At 47.5% G+C, this 27,090-nt stretch overlaps 1 protein-coding gene across 1 annotated transcript in view; it reads left to right on the top strand.

Annotated features, from left to right (window-relative positions):
* VWF (von Willebrand factor) overlaps positions 1–25,297 on the top strand; it is a 138,115-nt gene extending 112,818 nt beyond the window's left edge. Inside the window, exons 39-52 of the mRNA XM_030321487.1 lie at positions 521–623; positions 1,043–1,117; positions 2,305–2,409; positions 3,932–4,137; positions 6,787–6,936; positions 11,233–11,343; positions 12,250–12,430; positions 13,142–13,182; positions 13,690–13,806; positions 20,594–20,692; positions 21,370–21,498; positions 22,013–22,052; positions 24,446–24,543; positions 24,975–25,297. Coding sequence (XP_030177347.1) covers positions 521–623; positions 1,043–1,117; positions 2,305–2,409; positions 3,932–4,137; positions 6,787–6,936; positions 11,233–11,343; positions 12,250–12,430; positions 13,142–13,182; positions 13,690–13,806; positions 20,594–20,692; positions 21,370–21,498; positions 22,013–22,052; positions 24,446–24,543; positions 24,975–25,163 — 1,644 coding nt within the window. The 3' untranslated portion in view covers positions 25,164–25,297. The remainder of the gene's footprint in view (positions 1–520; positions 624–1,042; positions 1,118–2,304; positions 2,410–3,931; positions 4,138–6,786; positions 6,937–11,232; positions 11,344–12,249; positions 12,431–13,141; positions 13,183–13,689; positions 13,807–20,593; positions 20,693–21,369; positions 21,499–22,012; positions 22,053–24,445; positions 24,544–24,974) is intronic.
* Positions 25,298–27,090: the final 1,793 nt, after the last annotated feature.

Raw genomic sequence — 27,090 nt, 5'->3', positions numbered from 1 at the left:
TGGGAAAGCTGCTTCACAGGCTGCGGGAACCCTCATCTGAGAGACTGCCCTCTGGTCTCAGCCACTCCCAGTCCCAACGGCATGACGAGTCTCAGAGTCTTGCTGCCCTCCCCTCTGCTCTTCCTGCCCCGTCCATGTCTTGTCAACTCCACAAGTAAATGGAGTCTGTTTCTCAAGCTACACCCCAACTCTGGCTGGGGAAATGGCCAGCCGCGTGGCATGGGAATCCTCATCTTCTCACCTTGCTTAGTTTTAGCGCAGCCGCCGGAGATGGCCGCACTGGAGGGTTTTCTGCAGTCTGTAGTTCGTCATCCCCGGAGTTTGTGCGGTGGCAGGGACCGCCTCTCCCAGAGCCTCATACTGCCTTTCAGCCTGTGTGTGTTCAACTGTGCGGAGGCCGGGCTCAGGCACTGCCCTGTGAGGGGAGACCGAGCCAGAGGTGGGGGGACCGACTTCTATGGCCTCCGAGGCCTTGTGCCCCCAGTGTCCTGGGCCCTCCCTGAACCGTGTTTTCCTTCAGTTCCTGGAAACCTGGGTCCCATCCCACCAGCCCTGCCAGATCTGCATGTGCCTCAGTGGGCGGAAGGTCAACTGTACGACACAGCCCTGCCCCACCGCCAGAGGTGAGCTCCCCACTCCCGGCTGCTCTTGGAGGAAGGACTCCCTTGGGCCATAGCCACCTGTCTGCAAACCTGGTGGGCCAGATACAAACATCCATTTCCTCACCCTGCCCCACACTTCTTTACCTCACTGGGCTCAGGGTCCCCTTTTCTGTACCTGGAGTAGATATGCTCAGAGGTTAACCCTGCCCCCCTGGCCCCACCTTGGCCTTCAGATGCAGAGTCTCCTGGAAGGCACATTTGAGGGGGCCACCAGGACACCCTGGGGAGACTCATTTGTCCGAGGCCCCTTGGCCTGATTCCTGGTGGGCCTCCCATGCAGGGCCTGTGCTGGTTTTCAGGGGACGGGAGTCTGTGACTTTTTGCAGGCTGCAGGCTGCAACATTATTGGTTTCTCTGACCTCTGTGACATTCTCTCTCAGCTCCCACATGCGGCCCCTGTGAAGTGGCCCGCCTCCGCCAGAGTGCAGAGCAGTGCTGCCCGGAGTATGAGTGTGGTATGTGCCCGGCCCCAGGGGACCCTCCCAGCAGGTGCCGAAAGGCGCGTGTGCGCTCAGGCACAGGGTACTCGAAAGGAGGTGGATGAGGGGTGATTGGATTTTCCAAAAAGTGGCAAAAGTAACTTCTGGAAGGTAGCTTCCTGGGAAAATTCTGCAGTGAATTATTAAATGTGAAGTTTGAAAGCATTAAAAAAAAGAATGGAGTCATCACTGGCGGGGGGCGGTGCAGAGATTTACTGAAGAAAAAGCCATGCCAAAGTAACCCATTTGCCTTTTAATAACATTCTGAGGATACTAGACACAGAAGGCCACCCACAGGGCACCTTGATTTCAGCAAGTTATTCATCAAAGGGTTTCATTATAGGCTTGCAAACTGCATGGTGAGTAATGGGCTGAATAAATAGTGTAATGAAACGAATCCAGAGCTGATGGAATTATGGTTAACATGACAGGAAATCTCCAGTGCCCCGCCGCTGTCCTGTGCAATGTGTTTATTAATTGTACGGATGAAGACATAAAGTACAGGCGTGTCAAATGTGCAGTGGTGCAGATCTTTGAGGAAGAGCAAACAGAACAAGAGAGAGCCCAGGGATCTAAAAAAGAATGAAATAATCTGAGACATTTATTTATGCTGATGAAATTTATCAGGCATAAATAGAAGTCCTATGTGGAGGGAGACATGTCTTGAGAAAACTTTGTGTCGTAAAATAGGTCTTAGAATATTAACAGGAGAGAGAACTGGGGCCTCATTTAGTTCAAGCCCCTCATTTTATGGATGTTATTAAGCTTCTATGATGTGCCAGACACTTTGCCTTTGCTATTTCATGATATCTTGAGACTGACCCTGGATGGTAGACTTCCCACCTTGCAGAAGACCAGACAAAGCCCAGAGGGTTTGAGAGGGCTTGACTGAGATCAGGAAGCCCCAGCAGTGACAAGAGGAATCAACATGAGCTTATAATATGACTCTAGATCTGTCTGTCTGTCTATCTCTTCCCCCCTTCTCTATCGCCACCTATACCTCCTCCTTCTCCTCTTCCTCCTTCTCCTCCTCCTCCTTGTCCTCATCCTCCTCCTGCACCCAAAGCAGTAGAAGTCTGTAGGAATAGAAATGTCAGGTGCCAGTCACAATAGTGAGTGACCTTGCTGACTTCTGAGTGGGCATCTCTCTTTCCTGGCCTCAGTGTGTGACCTGTCGAGCTGTGATGTGCCACTGGTGCCTCCCTGTGAAGGTGGCCTCCAGATGACCCTGACCAATCCCGGCGAGTGCAGACCCAACTTCACATGTGGTAAAGCCTCTGCAGATGACGAGGGGGTGGTGCGGCCACTCTCCCCTGGCCAGGGGAAGGCGTCCTGTACTCCAGTTCATTGAGTCTGGGCTTCAGGTACATCTGGAGTGGAGGGGTTAAGGTCACACCAGGATCAAATCTCCCCAGCCGTGTGCTGCTTGCAGGTGAACCGGATGTGGGCACAGCAACAGGCACCTCCCTCTTGGGCTGCATGAAGACAGTTGGGCAGATGGAGAGGCCTCCAGATTCAATCTTTACTCACTCCCATTCTCCCAGACACCCCTAAGGGTTGGGAACGTCCCTTGGTTTGTCCTTACCACTGGATCTTCTTCCCAAACAAATTCATTCATCCCCTCTTGTATGTTTATCCACAGAGTTGGACTAAACCAAGGCATGTTAAGGAACAGAATTCCATATTTAGTCTGTGAGAATACCCACTTTATGTCCAGAGGAGTTCCTGTCCCCTTGTTTTAGAATCTCACTTGAGCTCCTGGATGTAAGGCCTGGAGGGAGGGAGGAGACCTCATCCTATTTGAAGGAAGTTGGAAAGACGCAGAGGACACAGGGATGGGATTGGGATTTATAAAATGACACTGTGGATTTGACAGGATTGCTAGCATTTTTTTGTTCAACATTGTTGGAGGACCCGAAACTGCAGGGTACTGTTCTAGGTATGGAGGTGGGGAATGGGTCACATAAGCTACCAGCACATATGAATGTTGGGGTGCCCAGGTGGCTCAGTCGGTTAAGCGTCCCAACTCTCGATTTTGGCTAGGGTCATGATCTCATGGTTCATGAGATCAAGGCCTGCGTTGGGCTCTGTGCTGATAGCATGGAACCTTCTTGGGATTCTCTCTCCCTCTCTCTCTGCCCCCCTCTTAAAAATGAATAAATAAACATTAAAAAAAAAAAGAATGCTTACCAGTGCATGGTGTGCCCACGCCTGTCTGGGTCTTGGAGACTCAATGTCTGCTGTCTCTGAGAATCAAAAGCTGGAAGGACCCTACTTCTTTTTTTTTTTTTTTTTTCAACGTTTATTTATTTTTGGGACAGAGAGAGACAGAGCATGAACGGGGGAGGGGCAGAGAGAGAGGGAGACACAGAATCGGAAACAGGCTCCAGGCTCTGAGCCATCAGCCCAGAGCCTGACGTGGGGCTCAAACTCACGGACCGCGAGATTGTGACCTGGCTGAAGTCGGATGCTTAACCGACTGCGCCACCCAGGCGCCCCGGACCCTACTTCTTTATGGAGTGGAGACCAAGCAGCCTTTACTTCTCCTCCATTAGAATTCCTAGCTTCACATTTCTCCTTTTGATTAATGTTCCTATTTTTTCTGCAGACTAACTGCTTTTTGGTATGATTGAACATCTTATAGCCCCTGGGCTGGGATTTAGTTTCTGATTTAATTTTGTGGGTCTGGAGTTCCCTGGGATCTTCTGTCATAGCTCAAATACTTAGGACCCCTGGCTATGTGCACTGCCCCGTGTGGGACTGGAGCCTCACCTTGTGCCCATCACTCAGCCTGCAGGAAGGACGAGTGCAGAAGGGAGTCCCCGCCCTCTTGTCCCCCACACCGGACGCCGACCCTTCGGAAGACCCAGTGCTGTGATGAGTATGAGTGTGCTTGCAGCTGCGTCAATTCCACGGTGAGCTGCCCACTGGGGTACCTGGCCTCCACTGTCACCAACGACTGTGGCTGCACCACGACAACCTGCTTCCCTGACAAGGTAGGGGCCACTGAGTTCTGGCTGGGAAGATGGCCAAACACTTGTTCCTTAGGAAACGTTTGCCTACCTGAGCCTCCTTTCCTGCCCAAACTGAGCACTTTAATAGTGGGGAGCTGCCAGCATTGCATCACAGTCTAAACGGACATTTAATTAGTTTGGGAGATATTTATAGAGAACCTAGAATGTTCTCAGCATGACGAGGTGCTAAGGTTACAAGCAAGGTATAGGACATGGACCCTATCTTTAAAGAGCTTATTTTATAGGTTAGCTAAGGAAATAATATGATTGCATGAATTATTTAGGGACTAGGTATAATTTACTTATTTGTTAATTGCTATCAATTCATTCATGTGACCATCCGTCTACCAGTCTTTCCTTCCTTCCTCCCTCCTTTCCTCCCTTCACTCCCTCCCTTCACTCCCTCCCTCCATCCATCCATCTATCCTTCCATCTATCCATCCATCTATCCATCCATCTATCCATCCATCTTTCCTTCCTTCCTTCCTTCCTTCCTTCCTTCCATCCATCCATCCATCCATCCATCTTTCCATCCATCCTTCCATCCATCCATCCATCCATCCTTCCATCCTTCCATCCATTCTTCCATCCTTCCATCCATCCATCCATCCATCCATCCATCCATCCATCCAATATTTACCGAGCAACAACTATGTTCTATCAAAGCTGGTGCTTTGTTAGGTGTTATGGGAGAAATGTAAGACTCTCTTATGATCTCTTATGATCTTGCTAGCATATGGGAGACAACAGTCCAGAAATGGAATACAATAAAGTGTCAAGGGATGGTACAGCTATTAAATGCAAATGGCAGTATTATGGGGACAGATCCACCAAGATGAGCTATCATGAGCCAGAATTGTCACAGGGAGACCTGGGCATAGTTGCAGTGGCTGGATTACTAAGGGCGAGTCCCAGAATGAATGCCAGAGAGAGGCCTCGATTATCTTTCCCTGGATGCTTCCTGCTTGCAGGGTGTCATTGCCTCCAGACTTTTTGGTGAATAGAGCGTGGAAATGTATTTTTAAAGAGGATGAAACTCATGCATTCATTATGATATTTTGGATTCCAATTCTATTCTAAGGTTTTACTTAACTTCTTCGATTTATACTTGTACCACTTCTAAGTTGCGGTTTCCTAGCATGATTAACATAATTACTTATTTGCTTTCTGTTACAATATGCCTATAATAATCTCAAAAATAACAATGCCAATATTACTGCTAACATGTTCTTTATCATAGGAATATAGCCCATCAGGGATATATAGTCAGAATACTGGGTTTTAAAGTTATTTGAAATAATTATTTCCCTTGTGTGATTTTCCCACTGCTCTAGTGGAAATATCTAATTAATCAGATATTTCAGCGTGTTTTCCATTTTTAGGGGTTGCATTTACTTTTTTTTTTTTTTAACATTTATTTATTTTTGAGACAGAGAGAGAGCATGAATGGGGGAGGGTCAGAGAGGGAGACACAGAATCTGAAACAGGCTCTAGGCTCTGAGCTGTCAGCACAGAGCCCGACGCGGGGCTCGAACTCACGGACCTTGAGATCATGACCTGAGCCGAAGTCAGACGCTTAACTGACCAAGCCACCCAGGCGCCCCTGCATTTACTTCCTTTTTGGTTTGCTATTTTGTTATATGAAATACCATGGCAGAGTAACATATTTACTAATAATGCTGTAACAAATAGCCTTGAGCACCTGTCATTTTGTTTTTTGGGCATTGCATCTTTTGAGATAGATTCCTGGAAGTGAATTTTTGGGTGGTAACATTTTCCAGTAGGCTTATTGATAGAAGAATCAGGGGTTCCATTCCGTAAGTTCATTATACAGAAGCTGGAAGACAGAGTAGCTAAAGGACAAGGGCTTATAAATACTTGTACGGCTATGATATGAATGAGGGTGGAGACCTGTTCATGGCTTCAAAGGGAAGACTTGGGATTAATGTCAAAACTGTCATTAAGTGTCATGATTCCTTAGCACCTCATTCCTACAGAGTAAAGTCTGAGTACTGTGTAGCATGTACATCCCAGGTTTTACATATTCTGATCTCAATCTACCTTTGTAATTTCATTTCCCACATCCCTTCTGTAGCCTATAGTTCTTCTGAGCAGGATCCCTCGTCTCTCAAACGTATTCCCATTCTCTGTGCCTCCTTGTTATGTGCGGGCCTCAAGGGAATACCCATTCATAGCCTCCACTCACCTCCAGTCCACTCCTGATGGGAACAGAGGGCTATGTGCGGATGGGTGCTAAGTCCAACAACTTTACTGGGTCTGAGGATTAGGGAACAGTTTTCTTCGCGACATGGGAGGGAATTAAATGCAGTTAAGGCAGTGATAAAACTGGATTAAGGCAGCCAGTGAGTTATTTCTGAGCCTGTGGTCCAAGAAGGACCCACCAGGGGCCCCTCCCAGGGTATGCCAGCCATGGCTCTCTAAGGCTGGTGGGCAGGGAAGGGAAGAGGAAACGTACTTGATAAACATCCCTCCAGGTGGGCAGAGACCATGTTAGCTTTATATATTGCTGTTTTCAGCACCTACAGCACCTTCCAACACATAGCAGGTGCTTACTAACCTCTTGTTTGAACGAACGGAACGAGCTTGCTCACAGAAGCCTTGTGTCTGCAGGTGTGTGTCCACCGAGGCACCATCTACCCTGTGGGCCAGTTCTGGGAGGAGGGCTGTGACGTGTGCACCTGCACCGACATGGAAGATGCTGTGATGGGTCTGCGCGTGGCCCAGTGCTCCCAGAAGCCCTGTGAGGACAACTGCCGGTCGGTAAGGGGCGCAGAGGGGCTGGGCATTGCCAGGAGCAATCAGGGTGAGAGGTAGGGGCGGGGGGATCCCAGAAAGGAGCAAGAAAGCCCCTTTACTAATTGGACAGAGGACCCAATTCATAGGCTGAGCTGAGCCCATCAATTTTCTTCCTGAGAAGTTAATCTATGGAAAACAAAGACTGAATAAGTCAGATTAGACAGGGATGAACCCCGGACCTGCAGAGCCGTGTTGAGCTGCAGCCAGACTCAATAAAGACACGTGCAATCAAAATTTATGAGAAAGCAAAACTTCCTCCCAGAGGCAGCCTGTGGGCAATGAGGAGCTGGAACCGATGGGCAGAGAGAAGCAGAGACGGGGGCTCATGGGACAAATGGAGAGAAACACCGTATGACCACTGTGCCCCCTTGCATCTCCTGCATTGCATTTCTGAGAGATTCCCTGCCTTTCCCATAAACCTGCTTTCATTTTAGCTAGCTTGAGTGGCTTCTGTTCTTTGCAGTCAAAACCCCCTGCTGATACACAAAACATATTGGGTGCTGGTTTTATTAAAATGACCTCTAAGCAGCACTCTCTTACTTTACTTTTAAAAAAAATTTTATTTTATTTTCAAGAGCAAGAGAGACAGAGCACGAGCAAGGGAGGGCAGAGAGAGAGAGGGAGACACAGAATCCGAAGCAGGCTCCAGGCTCTGAGATCATCTGCATAGAGCCCGACGCAGGGCCTGAACTCATGAACCATAAGATCATGACCTGAGCCAAAGTCGGACGCTCAACCGACTGAGCCACCCAGGTGCCCCAGCAGCACTCTCTTGCAAGTTGTTTCCATCCCCTTTCATGGCCTGTGGGAGGAGATGGAGACTGATGGGTTTCCAAAACTTAGCGTTCCCAGTAGACACACCTGGATACCACCGCATCATCCTCTCCCAAGGGTGCCTCGAAACTCCGCTCCTCCTCAGTACCAGCAAGGCAGGTAGAGGCAGACAGACTGAGGAGACTCTCCCACTTTGGGATTCGCACTTGGGTCCTCCCTTCCATCATCAAACCACCCACTTCCAAACCAGCATCAAGAGCATTAGCCTCATTGCTGTCGTGAAGACAAGCACAGGATATATGCACTTGTCTGCTTTTTTGTCATCATCATCTCCAGATAACATTAAAGGAATGATGATGATGATGATGATGATGATGATGATAATGGCCCTAAACCAGAATTTTACCCACAATTCTCCCTGCACAACCATTGCTCCCTTTTTTCTAGGGTCTGACCAGTCTTAACTGGCAAGAATAGAGTGCCCCACAACACACAGCAGCCTTAGGGGCCGGCTACTGCAAGAAGAATTAAAAACTGAATTGGGACAGCAGTGATCATGTTTTCTGTACTGCACATTATAAATGTGGTCTGAAAAATCAGCAATCTGTGTAGACACATTATGGGACAATGAAACTGGGAGCACCTCCAGAATCAGACTAAATTGTGGCTTTAGGAGCTGTGTTCTGAGGGACTAAATACAATGCATTATATTTTATTTGTCTTCATGATTCTCCTCCAGAAGGAAGAAGAGGTAGGGTTGTTCTTCCCACTTGCCAGATAGGAAGCAGGGGGCTAGTACAAGGAATGAAGTTGCGGGTAGTTTACAGCCCTTTGAAGCCAGTAGAGTGTCCTGACTCCTGGCCCGCGGCACTTGTTAGGCTAGTATCTTGGCAACACCAGCAATGCAAGAGCCAGTTCGATCCAGCAAAGAGACAAAGCACCAGAGCTCCAGGCCTCCCACCTCCCATTTTAGCTACGGCAATTGTACTTCAAGGGTTAGGCTGTTAGGGGTGCCTGCCTGGGTGGCTCAGTCAGTTAAACATCCAGCTCTTGATTTTGGCTCTGGTCATAATCTCAGGGTTTGTGAGTTCGAGCCCAATGTCAGGCTCGTGCGCTCGCGAGCGCGCGCGCTCTTTCTCTTTCTCTCTCTCTCAAAATAAATAAATAAAAACTTAAAAAGAAAGGATTGAGATGCTAAATAAATTGGGAATTTATTTTCAGGGACATATCTGTCTTCAGATTGGGTGGATAGTAGATGCACTTAATTCCATTCTTTTTTTTTTTTTTAATTTAAATTCAAGTCAGTTAACATACAGTGTAGTCTTGGTGTCGGGAGTAGAACCCAGTGATTCATCTCTTACATATGATACCCAGTGCTTGTCCCCAAAAGTGCCCTTCTTAGTGCCCATTACCCAGAAAACAAATAACCAGTGAAGAAATGGGCAGAAGACATGAATAGACATTTTTCCAAAGAAGACATCCAGATACACATGAAAAGATACTCGACATCACTCATCATCAGGGAGATACAAATCAAAACCACAAAGAGATACCGCCTGACACCTGTCAGAATGGCTAACATTAACAACTCAGGAAACAACAGATGTTGGCGAGGATGCAGAGAAAGGGGAACTTTTGCACTGATGGTGGGAATGCTAACTGGTGCAGCCATTTGGAAAACAGTATGGAGGTTCCTCAAAAAATTAGTTCCATTCTTTTTTTATACTTTAAAAAAATGTTTATTTTTGAGTGAGAGAGACGAGCATGAGTGGGGGAGGGGCAGAGAGAGAGAGAGAGAGAGAGGAGACACAGAATTCAAAGCAGGCTCCAGGCTGTCGGCACAGAGCCCAACATGGGGCCCAAACCCACCAACTATGAGATCATGACCGGAGCCAAAGCCACCCAGGTGCCCCAAATTAGTTTCATTCTTAGTTGGGGAACCAGTGCAAACAGGCTGGAGAAGAGTAAGAAGAAGGGTGTGAGATGTACCTTTTGAGCAGATATAAGCCATAGGATTCGGAGGAGTATGGGAAAAGGAGAGATGATATATATAGGCTGAACCCCAGTTGCTCAGCAAGAAATGGGGATGTTGGAGGTGTGGTGGGAATCTTAGAAAGATGGCAGCCAGGAAATTTGGTGGCATGGTGCAAGAAATGGGTGGGGTTTTGAGAACAAGGCCTCTGGTCTGGGAGTCAGCCAACATACTGATGACCACGTTTGCAGGTGAGGAGGGCAGTAGCAAACAGGAAGATTATGCAAATCCACATGACTCAGCACTCTGAGGGAGGCACACAAGAGTGACTTGAGTCCCTAAAGGGATTAATGACTGTCTTCTGTGCTCCCTTGAGGCTTTGTTTCTTTCACAGCACTTTGTGTATTCTGCTTGTAGTGGACGGTGTCTAGATTGTATTGCCCTAATTTGTTGGCTCCTCCAGAGTATCTAGTACGTCATAGATGCCCCATGAACGTCTAGAATCCCAGCTGATATAGGACTGGGGACAGCTCCGTGGGCACTGCTATGACGCAGGTGGGGATGTAAGTAGGTCCTGTGCAGATGGTGTAAAGTTGAGCCAAGTCTCTGGAGTGCCCGAGTTCCCCCAGAGAGAGGCACCGGCGTTGTGTGCATCTTCTGACTTGGCCCTGCTCATCATGAGTGTGCCTGTGGAGCAGAGCAGGCTGGGCATCCACACCCACCCTGGACAGCTGCCGTCATTCCTTGTCTTTCAAGGACAGAGCTCCAAAATGAAGTGTGGTCCTGGGTTCTCTTTCCTTGGCTCCCGGGACAAACATACGTATCAGTGATTTGCCTGTTCTTTGTATATGGCTTTGGAGTTTCAGAAGATTTCAGTCCAAGTTCCTAACGCTTTGGCCATTAAGATGTGCTGGCAGACTGCAGGACACTGGTCTCCCTGGAGAGACACTGGTCTCTCCTTTCTGGGAAAGGTCAATCTGTGCACTTTCTTATCTTACTGGGCCCCATAAGCCGCTAGGTAATATCAAGCAATGGCCAGGGGAAACCCAACTCTATATGTTGGTGAGAGCTCTTGGGATCAATGTGCTCGTCTTGTATAGGTAATTATCTCTGTTACAGCGGAGACTAGATCCCAGGCATCCTGACCATTCCCTCCAGTAAATGAGGAGCCCTGGAGTTGGCCATGATAAAGATCAGGCCAGGTGGCTGCTGCTGAGTGGATTTTGGACTGTCTTTAATACTCCTGTGGACTGCATCTTGGTTTGAAATTGGAAGCTTTCAGAGGGCATGGTTATGTATCTTCAGCTGGTATAAGACCTAGCTTAGTAACTCAGTGGTTGGTGCCTCTTACCCACTTCTTGGCATGATCCTGAGGCTGTGGATGACAGAGATGAATATGTTCACTCCATCTGGTCTGTAAATCCCCAGGGCTCAGTGCACATACAGAGTAGATAAGAGCACCTGTGTTTTTGCTGCTGGGCTGTCCTTACTCGCTGTTCTTTGTATTTTTCCAGGGCTTCACTTATGTCCTCCATGAAGACGAGTGCTGTGGAAGGTGTTTGCCAACTGCCTGTGAAGTGGTGACTGGTTCACTGCGGGGGGACTCCCAGTCTCACTGGAGGAATGTAGGTCTGGGGCCCAGGCTGGTAGTGCCTTACCAGCTTGGTTGTCCATTCTGTGGTCCAGTGCTGAATTCTCCGCCTTTTGGTTTTCCCATAGGGAGTTGCATCTGGCTGTGGTATTATCCAGATGTTGGCTGGGATTACTTTCCCCTTAGGAATAGTTGAGATTGCCTTAGACTTCCCATTTGGTGGATTTGGGGAGAGGCCCAGTTCCTTCCCTAAGAGTTCTGTGAACTCCTCGGGGATTCGTGTCCTCCTGTTTACCTGTGGATCTGAGGTCGGCTTCCCCCAAGTGGTTGGTATGGGATGGCCTCACCATCCTGCATGTGTTGTGGGCCCACCACTGCTCCAAAGCTCCACAGGCTATAAGTACTGTTCTGCCATGAGTTGGGCCACTCATCCACAGGCCTGGAAGCCCCAGGGACAGATTGCTGGGCTGTAGGGGCCAGATGCTAGCATCCCTAGTCTCTTGCTTTCTCCCTGTAGGAGTAAGTGGGAAGTAGCTCCTGGCTAGGAAATGAGTGGAATTTCCCTTCTACATCCCCTCTGAGTCAACCCATGCTGCTGCTTCTTGGTCAGAGTGCCCTAGAGCCTCTGAGCTCAGCTCACATCCAGGGCTGAGGGTGGAGGAGAGTGTCCCCAGGCTTCCCTAAGGGGTTCACTCAGTGCTGAAGACTGTGTCTGTAGAACACATGGCTCTGAGCTAGGATCTTAGGATGACTTTGACCTAGACTTATTGAAAGACTTGGGATGAGCCCCATTCACTCCCTCTGTGGGCCTTACCCTGTGGGTGGGATTTACATATTAAGCTGGGGCTCACCCCCAGAGCCCAGATCCGCTTCCTGAGAGAACAGCACACCCCACTGGCCCTCAGCCCAACCTTGCTCAAGTCTAATGTTCTAACCACAGGTTGGCTCTCACTGGGCCTCCCCTGACAACCCCTGCCTCATCAATGAGTGTGTCCGAGTGAAGGAAGAGGTCTTTGTGCAACAGAGAAATGTCTCCTGCCCCCAGCTGGACATCCCTACCTGCCCTGTGGGCTTCCAGCTGAGTTGTAAGGCGTCAGAGTGTTGCCCCACCTGTCACTGCGGTAAGGCGTGCGTCCAGGGGCCCCACCTCCAAGCCTCTCTTTCCACTAAGAACTCCTGAATTCTTTGTCTTTTCAGCAACTCGGGGAAATGGGCAGGATCAAACTCCTCGTATCTGTTCGTAATGCTTTTGTGGGAAAGCAAATACGATGAGAGAAATATTATAGTTTCCTAAAGGTCATCACTGTGCCCAGTGGTAGCTTTATATCATTCCACCTCCAGTTATTTGCCCGTGTGTGTTAGTAGTGGTAGAGCTCCCAAACCCCAGGCTTCTCAAGCATCCACTGTATTGCCTCTGCTGGGGAAAGGTGTTCCACCTTCCCACCCCCAACTCCACCAACAAAAAAAATAGCATCTCTCTCCACCACCTGCTCTGAATTCTTTGTGTGGTTTGAGCTTGGGACTTAAAGTTTCCAGAGTAGAGTTTCATTCTTTCAGAAGCCCAAGTGCCCTCCCACTCACACTTAAAGTGTGAACCATTTAAAAGGTTGTCCCTTGAGGCTGAGGAGGGGGAGGATCTTCTTACTGTGGGCAGCATGGTAGGACACAGGCAGCCTGCCCTTCCTCTGCAGGCCTGAGAGGAGTGAGGCCACTGTGGGACCCACAGCGTCTGGGGTGGGGTGGCGAGAGGGACTGCAGATGGAGGAGAGGGGCGCAGATGGGGAGGAGAAGACCCTGAGGGGATCAACCCTGCACCTTTCTCTCTCCCCCAGAGCCACTGGAGGCCTGCATGCTCAATGGCACCATCATTGGGGTGAGCCTTCTTCTCCAGGGCGAGTTGTGTGGGTGCCGTGGGAAGGATGGGCAGCTCAGTCATTTGAAGTGGAAATAAAAGGAAGCAGGGAGCCCTATCCCCCACTTTCCATTGCTTCCAGGGCTTCCAGGGCATCTGGCTGCCAGGCTCCCGCCATCTTGCTGACTCTGTAGGGCCTCACCTTCCGGCCCCCACTCGGGCTCCTGAGCATCTCTTCTGTGTGCAGAGAAGCACTCTGATGGCATCACCCACATTTCAATCCGTCTCCCTCTCTCACTGCTCAGGCTCACTTTCTGGCATAAAAACTCTGACTTACCGTCACCATACTTGAGGTGGAAGGCAGGAATGGAGCGGGTCCCTGGACCCAGGAGGAGCATCAGGGTGATGGCTCATCTTGTGTGGGCAGCCGGGCCCCCTCTCCTAAGGCAGATGGCTGAGGTGAATGGGAGGGTCAGGGGCGGGGGGTTGGTGTGCTGGGGAGCCTGATCCTGGTGCCTCTGGTTTCAGCCTGGGAAAAGTCTGATGATTGACGTGTGCACGACCTGCCACTGCACCATCCAGGTGGGGCCCGTCTCTGGATTCAAGCTGGAGTGCAGGAAGACCACCTGTGAGGCCTGCCCCCTGGTAAGAGGGCTGTTAGGCACCCGGATGATGGCCTGGGTACTTGTGGGACCCAAGCAATGGGACCTTACTGGAGTCTGTATATAAAGCTTTTGTTATTTTCTGACTATGGACAATATTTGACAGCTATAATGAAGAGTCTAGTTTTGGAAATTTAAACAAACACAATATTTGCAAGACTTCTGACGCCATATTTACAGTTCTTTATTATTTTTTTACACAACATTTTAAGAAGCCATCATTGCCATTCTTTGAAAACATTAAAAATTATTTAACAATTATCAGACACTAAATGAAAAATTCTATACAGTATTCCTTAAAACGGATGTACGTCATCCCATACCTTCATTATTGGGCACTGAATTGGCTGAAAATATTTCACCCTGTTTCTGCCAGGTCACAATGACTATGCTCACTCTGAATCCCTCCGAGGGTGGATTCTGAGAAGTGGAATCATCATTTCTAGTTAGCCAGATGAAAACCGGCATTTCCTTGTCTTCACTGTGACCCAGCCCCACCTCACGGATCTAGACCTAATGCTTCTTCCTCAAACTGCCGTCTGTGCTGGGGGCTCCTGCTTTGTTCAAAAACACAGTGAGTCAGATGAGCTTCTTGTGAGCCAGAGGCACAGAATAGAGTAATAGCACTTTCAGGCAGTGCAAGTGGAAGGCATCCCCCCTCAACTGTGCAAGGGAGCAGGCAGGCTCTGGGGTGAGGCTGGGGAGGAAGGAGTCCTTCCTGTGAGGAGGAGTGTGGCCGGCCAGAGAAGGAGGAAACATCAGGAGGGTAGAGATGAAGGATGCTGGAGCAGGTCCCGTATACAGAGTGTTCTCCATCTGTAGAACCGTTCTTCATGGCCCTTGGCACAGAGTTATACTCTCAGTAGGAGCTTAGTAAAATCTATGTGGAGCGAATGAGTCTATAGGAGACACAGCTATTTTTTTAAAAAATATTTTTATTTATTTTTTATTTATTTATTTATTTTTTTTTAATTTTTTTTTTCAACGTTTATTTATTTTTGGGACAGAGAGAGACAGAGCATGAACGGGGGAGGGGCAGAGAGAGAGGGAGACACAGAATCGGAAACAGGCTCCAGGCTCTGAGCCATCAGCCCAGAGCCTGACGCGGGGCTCAAACTCACGGACCGCGAGATCGTGACCTGGCTGAAGTCGGACGCTTAACCGACTGCGCCACCCAGGCGCCCCTTTTATTTATTTTTGAGAGAGATAGAGCACGAGCGGGGGAGGGGCAGAGGGGCAGAGCATGAGCAGGGGAGGGGCACGAGCAGAGAGAGGGACACATAGAATCTGAAGCAGGCTCCAGGCTCTGAGCTGTCAGCACAGTGCCTGATGCGGGGCTCGAACTTGTGAACCGCGAGATCACCGCCTGAGCTGAAGTCAGATGCTTAACTGAGCCACCCAGGCGCCCTGAGATACAGCTATATCTGATAGAATGATTCAGAGAACATTCCAGCCTCAATGAGGATGAAGCTAACGAGACACATATTTTTGCTTTTTGTTGCTGTTGTTAAATCCTAGTTGCTTCTCTAAGGTTTTGGGTGTTGTGTGTATGTATGTATGTGTAACAGCTCCCCTGGAACACATCTGGGCTTGAATAGGGAATTAAATAATGCTGCACGGAGTTTGTGGCATCTCTTCCACCTTGGATGTCCACTGACCTACAAATCAGCGCAGCAAGAGGTCCACACCAGTGCGGTCTTGAAGCAGCGCTTCCTAGAGGGGGAGCTACTAACTCCCTAACAGCGCCCTCTAGTGGCCAGAAGGTGGTACAGTAAAGTCTCTACATCCATAGAAATCCAGCAGTGGAATCAATCCAGTCTAGATACATATGTTTCAGTATTCTTAAATCCATGGCCCCTTTTGGTACTCTTCCTCCTTTCCTCCCAAATCCTAATATCCCCCATGGCAGTGTACCCACTTCCTCCCTGTTGAGAACTTCTAGATTAGTCCTCCTTCTACGTGTCTCTCAACCTTTGCTGAAAACTGCCTCAGTTGTCCCCTTTCTAGCTCAGCATCCTTAACTGATCTTGCCACATGCCTCTGCCATGAAGGTCAGAGAGGTCTCCTGAGGGTGGGGAGCTGTGGTCAATAAAGTTTAGGTAGGTGTGCTTGAACTGCCTACATCAGACTCAAGTGTTAGTGTCACTGGAGATGTGAGTCCATTTCCTCCCCGGGAAGGTGGTGCTCATCCCTTAAGGAGACCTGCAGAGGGTGGTTTGTGCTAGTGGATAGTAGACATGAAACTTAACAGGTGAAGGCCTGACGGAAGCATGAGGAAGAGAGGTCACCCTGACGTGGAACACTGAGAAGGCAGCTGGAGGGGCACGACCATGAGCTGACCTTGAGCAGTGAGTTGAATGTAGAATAGAGGACCTTCCAGGGAGGAGAATGGGGACCAGACTGGCAGATAGAAGTAAGAGTTAGAAGAGGTAAGACTAGAAGGCTTTGAGCAGCCAATGCAATTTATGGAAAGTGCTATGGGACACAGGCAGGGCAATGTTAGGGGCATGAGTGGGCAGGGGCAGGACTTGTGGCTGCTCAGACCTACACAAGTAGACTCTGGCTGGTGGGAACTTGGCTGGCAGGCAGAGAAAGCAGTTGGTTCTGATTGGATGTTCTGGGGAAAGCCCATTCAGCACTGCCCTTCTGTGTGTGTGTGTGTGTGTGTGTGTGTGTGCGCGCGCGTGCATGTGTGCATGCATGGCATGTGCTTGCCTATGGAACACACAGTACTGCCTGGCATGGCCAGGAAGACTTGCAGGGCTTGGACAAGCCCTGTTACCTGGTGCAGCTGTATTATGCCTTACAGGACAGGGGACATGCAGAAGGTCTGTTTCCTTGTTTACTCCTGTAAGTGGGTCCTGTCAGGCTCCCCGTGCACCTCCCTCCCTTGTTCCCAACTCCAAAATCATTGCCCCTCTCCTAGTACCTTCCACCCTCTCCTCCTTTTCTTCCGTTCTTTGTCCTACCATAACACCCTCTTTTTTTTTTTTCCTGTTCTTAGCTCAGTTGTGCCCTCTGCCTCTCTGGTGTGTGGGTTTTGTCTCCACCGCCCCGTCCCTTCACTTAGCAGTCCCCTCCTCCCTTTGTCCCCTGCCTACTCATTTCTCCTGTAAAGATTTTGTCCATTTTCCTCTCCTTGGGCCTGCTGAGCAGAGCGTGTTTCCTAGTCTCTTCTCTAACACTCACTGAAAAGAAAAACACCCAAATCTATGCTCCCACGAAATCCTGCCTAATTTAAGCCCTGTTTAATCTCCCCCTTCTGACTATAACCACCCACACTCACTCATACTGTTTATTCTCTTTCTTCCTGTTCCTTTACCTTGGTCCTACACCTTTAAGGTATTGTATGCTTCTGAAAACGCAGTTTAAAGCTTACAGTAAACGACAAACTGATGGCCTCAGACTCCAGCAGTGTCTTTCCCAGTGTGGAAGACTGTGTGGCATGGGCCCAGTAGCTCTGATGCTGTGCTGAGCTCTGTACTCACTGGCTTTCTGCACGGCCTGCTCCCTGATGACACACTGAGTTCAGAAGCTTGGTTTATGAGTAGCAAATTGCTTAAATTCATTCTGAGCAGGCTTAGCGACTCCTAAACTTGCCTGCTGATAGGGGCATTGAGCCCATGTGCAGTGCACAAGGGGACATTGCAGAGAAGCCCGTGTTTTCTGTCTGAGGCTCCAAACTGACTGGCTAGAGATTCATATGAGGAAAATCTCGGGGCCCAAATGAATGAATCTCTAAGTGGTTATCACTAAATGAGGCAAAATGAGAAAAAGACTGAAAAAGAATGACATTGTGGTTGGTTTCTCATATAAATCAAGTTATTCTTTAAAAATATTGTGAGATTATGTTCTTCCTTTGTTTTTTTTTTTTTTTTTTGAGTGGTGGGTAGCATTAAAAGAGCTTTAATTTTGATGCAGTGATGAAGCAGCTGATGGTAGCTTTTTGATTTTTGTTTTATTAACATTGTTGAGAATACTCTTACTTTGCAAGATAAAAAGTGGTTGCCCTATGTTGACTGCTAAATCTGGGGGCATTTTTGCAAAGACTGTGAAATCCTGCTGTCTGGAAGCTGCTGCTTTTTCCAATGCAGATATAATGAAGGACTGTCACTTAAAGCCACTGCCAAGGAGTTCCCAGCTCAACTCGTCTCAGTGAGTGTAGGAGGCCTACTAAGGGCCAGGTGCTGGGATACAATGACACACAGCATAAACTGAGTTTGGAATTCACATGCTTCTCAGGGAGAACAAATGAAATTTTCAGATTGTGTTAAGTGTTATGGAGAGTGTGTGCATATGTTGTATGTTGTATACTCTCTGAGGATTGATATTTGAAATGATTACTAAAGGATGAGAAAGAGCTAGTCATACAAAATTTGGGGAAGAACATTCCAGGGAGAGGGAATAGCATACACAAAGACTCTCAGGTGAGGAGGTTGGGATGTTCACGGTCCTAGGAGATGCACAGGGGTAGATTGTTAAAAGCAAGGGGATGGTGGTAGAAGATAAGGTCAGAAAATTAGGAAGGAGCCATGTGGGGCCTTGTAGAACATGCTAAGAAGATTGGGTTTTGTTCTAAATGCAATGGGAAGCCATAGAAAGTCTTATTTTTTCCAGGGGGGGATAGTTTACCTAAAATAAAATGCACAGATATAAAGTATATAGTTTGATGAGGTTTGGTAAATGGACAAGCCTGTGTAACCACTAAACTAGTAGTCAAGGAAGTGCAACTAAAAGGCCAATAGGGGAGAGAAAATGAAATTCTAAATAAATAACTTGATTAAACCAAAATACTATGGAAAAAAAAACATGGAACAAATAACAGAGAAGACAAAAAATAAAATGAATAGTATAATGGTAGATTTAAACCCAGCCATATCAATAATTTCGTTACTGAAATTATTGTAAATGGGCAAAACAGAATCCTGATAACAAATGGAGATTGTCAGGCTTGGATAAAAAAGCAAGACTCAATCAGTATACTGTTTATAAGAGATGCGCTTTCAGTTTTATTTATTTATTATTATTTTTTTAAAGTAAGCTCTATATCCAACATAGGGGTTGAACTCATGACCCCCAGATCAAGAGTCATATGCTCCACCGACTGGGCCAGCCAGGTGCCCCAAGATGTGCTTCCTATTTAAAGAGATGAAGAGATTGAAAAGAAAAGGATGAAAAAAGATATGCCAGCCAATGCTAAGAATAAGAAAGCTAAGATGGATATATTAATACCAAAATAGGCTATAAAATGAGGAATGTTACCAAAAATATAGAAGATTCTTTCATAATTATAAAAGAGTAGATTCATCATGAAGACATAAGAATCCTAGATGTGTATGTATCTGGTAGCAGAGTTTCCAATACATGAAGCAAAAATGGACAGAACTAGAGGGAGAAATAGGCTTGTCTACAAACTTATTTTGTAATTTTAATGTTTTTTCAGCAATTTATAGGATAAGTAGGAAAAAATCAGTAACGATATAGAAGATTTGGAAAACTGTATCCACCAACTCGACCTAATTGAAAACAATAGACTATTTTCAAACTGCAGAGCACACATACTTCTCTAATGCACATGGAATTTTCAGTTATTTGGATCAAATTCTGGGCCATTAAAAGGTCAATACATGTCAAGATTTTGATATCATTTAGGGTATATTCTAAGACCACAATTTAAATTAGCTTGAAATTAGTAACAAAAAGGTATTGAGAAACATGCCCCCCCCCCATATTTGGAAATTAAATAAAATACTTTAAAATAATCCATGAACCAAAGAAGAAATCACAAGTGAAGATAGAAAATATTTTGCTAGAGATAATAGCAGTTACTCTAGAGATTCCAATATGCACCCTTGACTTACCATAGTCTACTTTGATCTGATAGTATACATTTTGTGTATGATGTACTCTCCGCCCTATACTTTGTGCTATTGTTGTCACATAGTTTACTTCTATGTGAGACATAAATTCACAAGATGTTATTGGTTTTGCCATCCAGTGCTTTTAACAGTTGTTTACAAATATTTTGTCAAGAATTTATGATCTACAGAGGGCCAGTCTGATATAAGCTGCTCTGCCATCACTAGAACCACAACTCCATGGATGGTTTTTAAGCAGGAGAGTGAAAGTCATTCTGGCAGATGTGTGGAGACTTACAGTGCATGGTCAAGAGTGGAGGTAGGAAGACCAATTAAGTCTATTACCAGAGTCTAGTGGTAGATGATGATGGCTTGGACTAGGTGATGACAGAGGACACTGGTCATGACAAGCAGAGGATGAGTTAGAGAGGCATTTTGGGCAAGATTCAGTGATGAGTGGGGGGTTGAGAAAAAGAAGTAAGTCAAGGGTGACTCCCCAATTTCTGATTTGAGCAACTGGGTAGTGAAGCCATTTATCAAGGTAAGGTGAGGCAGGAGAAGGACGGAATTTGGGACAAAAATCAAGTTGCATTTTGTACATGAGTCTTGAGAAGACAGTAAGATAAACAACTGTCAGGCGAACAATTGAATTTGTAAGTCTGGAGCTCAGGCGAGAGGTCTGATTTAATAGGTGTGGCCGCTAGCACTTGAGCAAGAGGTACGTATGTGGAGGGAAGGAATGCCATCTAGAGAACAGAGAACTGACAAAGGTTAGCTAAGAGGTGGCTGTTGACTTTCTGAACTCCTGGTAAAACTACTGGATGGGAGAGATGAGAAGCTGGAAAAGTAAGCCTCCTTATGATTGGGGTGCTCTGGGAGGTTCACTAAGGCTGGCTTTTCTCCTGGGTACAGGGTTACAAGGAAGAGAAGAACCAAGGTGAATGCTGTGGCAGATGTCTGCCTGTGGCTTGCACCATCCAGCTAAGAGGAGGCCAGACCGTGATGTTGAAGGTAGGAGCAACTTGAACTCAGGAGTTTCCCCTCAAGTCACCACTGGGTTTCCTACTTGGAGATCTCCTCTCCAAGAAAGAGGGACTACGTTTGCATCAATACTGGCTTCCCACCTATTTCTGATTTTATAGAGAAAAGATGGATAGTCTATAGAAGGTATAGAATTTTTCTCTCTGATTTAGCAAATTTTTCATTCTTATTGACATGAGTGTCCTTGGCGTGAGGCCCATGATTTGGAGTTGGTTGATCTCTAAGATTTCTTCCAGCCTATTGTCTGTAAGGCTAGACGGGCAATCAGGTGTGAAACAAACTGATCCATGAAGGTGGGAATTCGTTGCTAGGGCTTGGAGGTGGTGCCCTGGTTCATCTCTGGTTCCGTTGTTGATTTGCTAGTTTACCCTCACTACCTCTTAATGTTTTTAAGCTTCTAGGTGGTCAGAAGAGTTTAGCGATTCTCTGCATTGATGCAACCCTATTCACAGTAAATAAGTTGTTAACACTGGGGCTCGTCTCGTATGCTCTGGGTGTGGAGACTATAGATATTGTCTCATTCTTGTTCCGTAGTCCTCCAACCTGTTTCAACAACTTCAAGGTGTCAAGGTCATGGTTTGAAGTGTCTCTGCAACACAAACACTGCCTTTGGCTTTGCTCTACCCATTTCCCCTCTTTCCTTTCAGCGTGATGAGACACTCCAGGATGGCTGTGATAGTCACTTCTGCAAGGTCAATGAGAGAGGAGAGTACATTTGGGAGAAGAGGGTCACAGGCTGCCCGCCCTTTGATGAACACAAGTGTCTGGCCGAGGGAGTGAGTAGCTGGAGCTCAGGCTCTGCTTTCCTCTTGACTGCCCCATCTTTGACTCTAAGAACAGAGTCCTCTGAACAGCATGCAGTCCCCATTGACATGATGTCCCAGTGTCCAAGGGAGACCCCTGACCCAGTTTAAAAAATCACTGAGGTTTCAAAATCAAAGCCTGTTGGAGAGATAAAACTCTCTGCACTATACGATGCTTTCATTAGATACCTTCTTCTTGGGGGAGCTTGTTTGATGGAGAGGTGAGAGATCAAATGATTTCTAGTCTCCCCTGAGAATGATGGTCCTGGTGAGCCAACTGGGAGAGAATCCAGAATACTCAGAGTTGTTACAGGCTGGTCAGGTGGGGGTGGGGTCAGTCTGCTCACATTTGTGATGGCATTGCACAGTTTATGTCTAGAGACTGAAGCTCGGGGCTGAGTCCAAAGCCAGGAATTGGCCTGGAGTGACCCGACAGCATCCACTGTGTACTATTTGTGCCTAATCTGGGAATTTGTTGTTTTCTTAGGGGAAAATCATGAAAATTCCAGGCACCTGCTGTGACACATGTAAGTACATGACCACTAGCTTGTCCCTTGAAATCCGTCAGACCAAGTCCAGGGACTATTCTTTGGAGGAAGCTTTATTCTGGAAAGATAATTCTTAATTATTGGCCAGTTGCTAGGTTCAGTTCTGCAGGAAACTGCCACCTTCCCTGAATGTTCTTAGACTGCCTCCTTCTCAGATCACCATTCAGACGCCTGTGAAGCAGTTTCTTCCTTTTTTCCTCTGAACTCCTAACTATTACTCTCCTCTTATCTGCCTTTCCCCTCCCAGAGGTGTGGGTGGCTCATATCTTATTTTTGCCACCAGAGCTCCTGGAAGGCACCCTTGATCCATGATCTTGACAGAGCAGACACTCAATATACATCTATTCTTTGAGTGTCAGACAGCCACCTCCCAGAGAAAGAGAAGCCACCAGCTGGCTAACATCAGCTCCCCACCATATGCTGTGGGAGCCACAGAGAACACAGAATCTTCTCAAGGATTCACAAGACTGGTCTACATGTATTAACCTCCCCTTCTTCACTCTCGGCCCCTCTTGACCTTGCAGTTATGTCAGCCCATAGCTCACAACAGCAGCTTTGGGGATGGACCCCTGCAAGGCTGCCTGTCAGGCAGCAATCTCCCCACACATTCTTGTGTTCATGAGCACAAGTAACATGCAGAATCCTAGTGTTAGTGCTGTGTTCTCTGAATATAGAATTACTTGCCTGTGCTAATGTTTTTTGGTTTTAGTTTAGTGTTTTGTTTTGTTGTTTTTGTTTTTTGGTTTTTTTTTTTTTTAATTTTTTTTTCAACGTTTTTTATTTATTTTTGGGACAGAGAGAGACAGAGTATGAACGGGGGAGGGGCAGAGAGAGAGGGAGACACAGAATCGGAAACAGGCTCCAGGCTCCGAGCCATCAGCCCAGAGCCTGACGCGGGGCTCGAACTCACGGACCGCGAGATCGTGACCTGGCTGAAGTCGGACGCTTAACCGACTGCGCCACCCAGGCGCCCCTGTTGTTTTTGTTTTATTTTGGGTTCATGGGCCCGGGTTCACCGTGTTCAGTATTGGGTAAAGAAAGAAAGAGTGAAAAGTGTGAATACCTTCCATGCTTGCTTGCTTGTTTGTTTGCTTATTTATTTGTTTATTTATTTATTGAGAGAGAATATGAGCGGGGGGAGGATCAGAGGGGGAGAGAGAAATCCACCCAGTGTGGAGCCCAACTCTGGGCTCAATCTCTGACTGTGGTGATATCATGACCTGAGCAGAAATGAACAGTCGGATGCATAACCAACTGAGGCATCCTGGCACCCCAGTCATTCTCTTCTCGATGGCTCACTCTGACAGTCCCTGCCTTTGCCATAACCAGGTTGCAGATTGCAGAAACACACTCTGAAAGCAAGTCTTTCTATGATTCCTGTCTGCATAAGCTTAAGAATATGAAGTCAGGAAACCATCAGAGAAGATGACTTCTCTTTGGGCACACTTTGCACAATGGAATTTGGGCAAGAGGCTGTTATTTGCAAAGCTAGCAGGGAGGTAACAAGAGGCCTTTGTTGGTCAGTACTTTTAGGAGGCAGAGACCCTTCATAAGGAGAGGGAGCCAGGCTCAGGATTTAAACCTACAGCGAAAGAATATAGTATGTTGGCCTAAATATGTTTTCCTTATTCATTCTTTTAATGTGGTTGGCAGGCTTTCATTGTACAATGGAGTTATTTGGAAGTTGGGAGGCAGGCTAATATGTAGTTAGGGTTGATTTAGTTTGGGAGCCATTCAAGAATGGAAAACTCCCAGTGTGCAGATGGGGAATGGCGAGCTGGCATTCAATATTAGAAATATTGGTGGGGACAAGTAAAGTTTCAGGTCTGAACGCCACTAATCCCTGCCATGCCAGAGAGCTGGAGACAGCTATTCCCGAAGGGAGGCCTCCAGGGCTCCCAGGCATCCTCTTAGCCCCTCGTGTGGCCATGACATTTGCCTTTCCTCTTTTCCAAAGGCAGAGACAGATAGATAATAATTATATTTATTGACTACTTCATTGCCATTAGCTTCCGGATATAGTTATAAGCACAAGAAGACTGCTCCAGTCATTATAATTTTTAGAGTCTACAATTACATAAAAGCAAGTCTCATCCATCTACATCACCAAAGTGCAGTGAATCTAGGCTCCTCCTGTGGTTAAAATTGTACCATTAAGTGAGTTAAACCCAGCCATAACTGTATCTCTAGATTGGAGGGCCAGGAGATTCTGAGGTGAACCAGGATAATTTAACTCCCCTCCTTGCAGCTGGCTTTGGTGATCTGGCCACTGTGAAACTGACCTATTTCCAGTAAAGTGAGGGAACTGGGCTGGAGAGTGTCCTACAGAATCCCAGCCAGGTCCCAGGTCCCATCTCTCTCCTGTCCCGTAGGTGAGGAGACAGAATGCAAGGATATCACTGCCAGGCTGCAGTATGTCAAAGTGGGAAACTGTAAGTCTGAAGAGGAAGTGGACATTCATTACTGCGAGGTAAGGGGACCCTGACTTCAGTGAGGCCTAAGTGGGGAGGGGTGAGTCTTCTTGTTTGGACACATCTCTAGTAACCTATTAGAAGCACCTGGAATACTCACAGGGAGGAGATGTGAGTGGAACCAGAAGCATATATTTTTAAGCAAATGTTGTATTGAAGTACCTGGGAACTTTTGACCCCAGAAGCAGAAAAAAAACAAAACAACTGTAGACAGATTCAAGTCCTCTAAAGAGAATGGAGAGTTGTTTAAGGGGAGCTGGGCATTATGTTTCCCGATGGAATACGCATAGAAATTGCGGCTAGCGGGATTTGGATGTAATAGTACCATAAGGAGAGTGGATATGCCAGACTTTCCCGAGATCTACCTTTACAAAGCGCGCAGCAGGACTCTCCAGCATTGCAACTCTCGCCTCTCTCTGCCCCGTCACAGGGTAAATGTGCCAGCAAAGCCTTGTACTCCATCGACATGGAGGATGTGCAGGACCAGTGCTCCTGCTGCTCGCCCACTCGGACGGAGCCCATGCGGGTGCCCCTGCGCTGCACCAATGGCTCCCTCGTCTACCATGAAGTCCTCAACGCCATGCAGTGCACGTGCTCCCCCAGGAAGTGCAGCAAGTGAGGCTGCCTCCCTGGGCGCCTCCTGTCGCCTGCCTCACTGGACCTGACCGGCCGGAGTGCTGCTCTGCCCTCTCTGTGCTCTGCTCTTGTGCCCTCCTGAGCCCACAATAAAGGCCAATCTCTCACCTTGCAAAAGGCTGATGGTTCAATGCGTCTTCTAGGCTGACATGACAGTGGTAGGCTGGGCCCGAGCCCTGAACCTGGTTCTGAGGGAGAGAGCACAGGCTCCATCTGAAAGCGCCCCAGCCCCAGGCACGGCCAATCTCTGGGACAAAGTGGTGTCTTTGCCTCTGTGGGGTGGGGAGGGTCTCTGCCCAGTGCCCTAAAGTAAAAGGGATTTGCTCAGCAACACTAGGGTCTCCAAGCTCTGGATCCAGGGGCTTCTGAGCAGAGCAGAGCAGAGGGGTGGGCCCTGGAGCCAGGCTCTTGCCAAGACAGACATGGTTATTGGCAGTGTGGCTGACCTTGTGGTGAAGGAGCTTGAACAGGTGTGAAGGGGCTTTCTCTGAGCCCTTGGCTCTCTAAGGTCCTGTGTACCCTCAGGGGTCCCTGTGGGAGGGAGGGGTGCTGAGGACTGAGGGGGCTGGAAACAGTGTGCTGGCAGGTGCAGAAACAGGGTCCCATCCAGCATAGGCTGGGCCATGGCAGATGACCCCCAAGCCTTGGGGGCAGGCCTGGGTTCTACACATGGTCCTTGTTCTATTGCATGGTCCCAAACAAGACCATTAGTGGTTCTCAGACTTCATTTCCTTGTCTGGAAAACAGGAATGTTCGTCTCACTCAAGGGATTGAGAGGGTAAAATACGGCTGAGAGTCTGGGGATAACTGTAAATTGCTCTATAATAATATAATAACCTAAGAAGTGACAAGAAAAAACATGGGAGGGAATCAAGTCTCAAAGCAGGGAATATGTGTCTCTATCATCAGTGGCAGAGAATTAGGGATTTACTTTATCCTGAGGGGTGAAAGAGCTGAGTTTCTTTTGGGCTGGATGCTGGAAGCCGAGGGTCTGTCTACTCCAGACATCTTTTAGTGGAAGGTGTAGATAACACCAAACTTCACTTGGTCCCCAAAGCACTGTCTGGTAATGTCACTCTCAGGAAGAGATTGTCCCTCCTTAAAATTTATGAAAAAGCTTTACATGAAGATGCTGGCAAGATGGTGGAGACTCTAGTTGGGGAGAGACTACCCATGAGAATAAAGGAAATGCCCTGGGTATGTGACAGGAATTTGGTGGAGAATTTTCACTCCAGATCCTTCTAACACAGGAGAGACTCTATTCACTTAAAGTGCTGGATGATGGAGCTGGAAAGGATGTGGGCATCATCTAATCCAGTGCCCCTCCCCTGCCCCTTTACAGGGAATCAAAGAAGCTCAGAAAACACCAGTGACTTGCCAAAGGTCACACAGCTGCTGGGGGGCAGGTCAGGTTCAGAACCCAGGTGCCTTGACACCCAGGCAAGAACTTCCAGGCCATCCCACCAGAGCCACGCCATCCCTGTTGCTTACAGATTCAGTCCTTGCTGTCATGGGAAACATTGACTCCCGCATTTATTTATTTATTAAAAGAATTTTTTTTAATGTTTCTTTATTTCTGAGAGAGAGAGAGGGAGAGAGAAGGAGAGAGACAGAATCAGGCTCCGAGCTATCAGCATAGAGCCTGACATGGGACTCGAACCCAGGAACTGGGAGATCATGACCTGAGCTGAAGTCAGATGCTTAACCAACTGAGCCACCCAGCTGCCCCTGACTCCCACGTTTCTAGGACTCAACTGCTTCCGATATTGTGGGGAATAACCTGGAGGGGAAAATCCATTACAGGCAAATAGCATGGGTTGTGTTGAGCAGTTTTGGTGGGGAATTTAGTAAGAAGAGGAAAGGAAGAATGGATAGAAGGTTTATATAACTGCTGAATAATTCAAAGGTGG

This window comes from Lynx canadensis, chromosome B4, assembly GCF_007474595.2.
Source record: "Lynx canadensis isolate LIC74 chromosome B4, mLynCan4.pri.v2, whole genome shotgun sequence".
Taxonomy (NCBI): domain Eukaryota; kingdom Metazoa; phylum Chordata; class Mammalia; order Carnivora; family Felidae; genus Lynx; species Lynx canadensis.
This window is presented reverse-complemented; position numbering and strand designations above follow the sequence as displayed.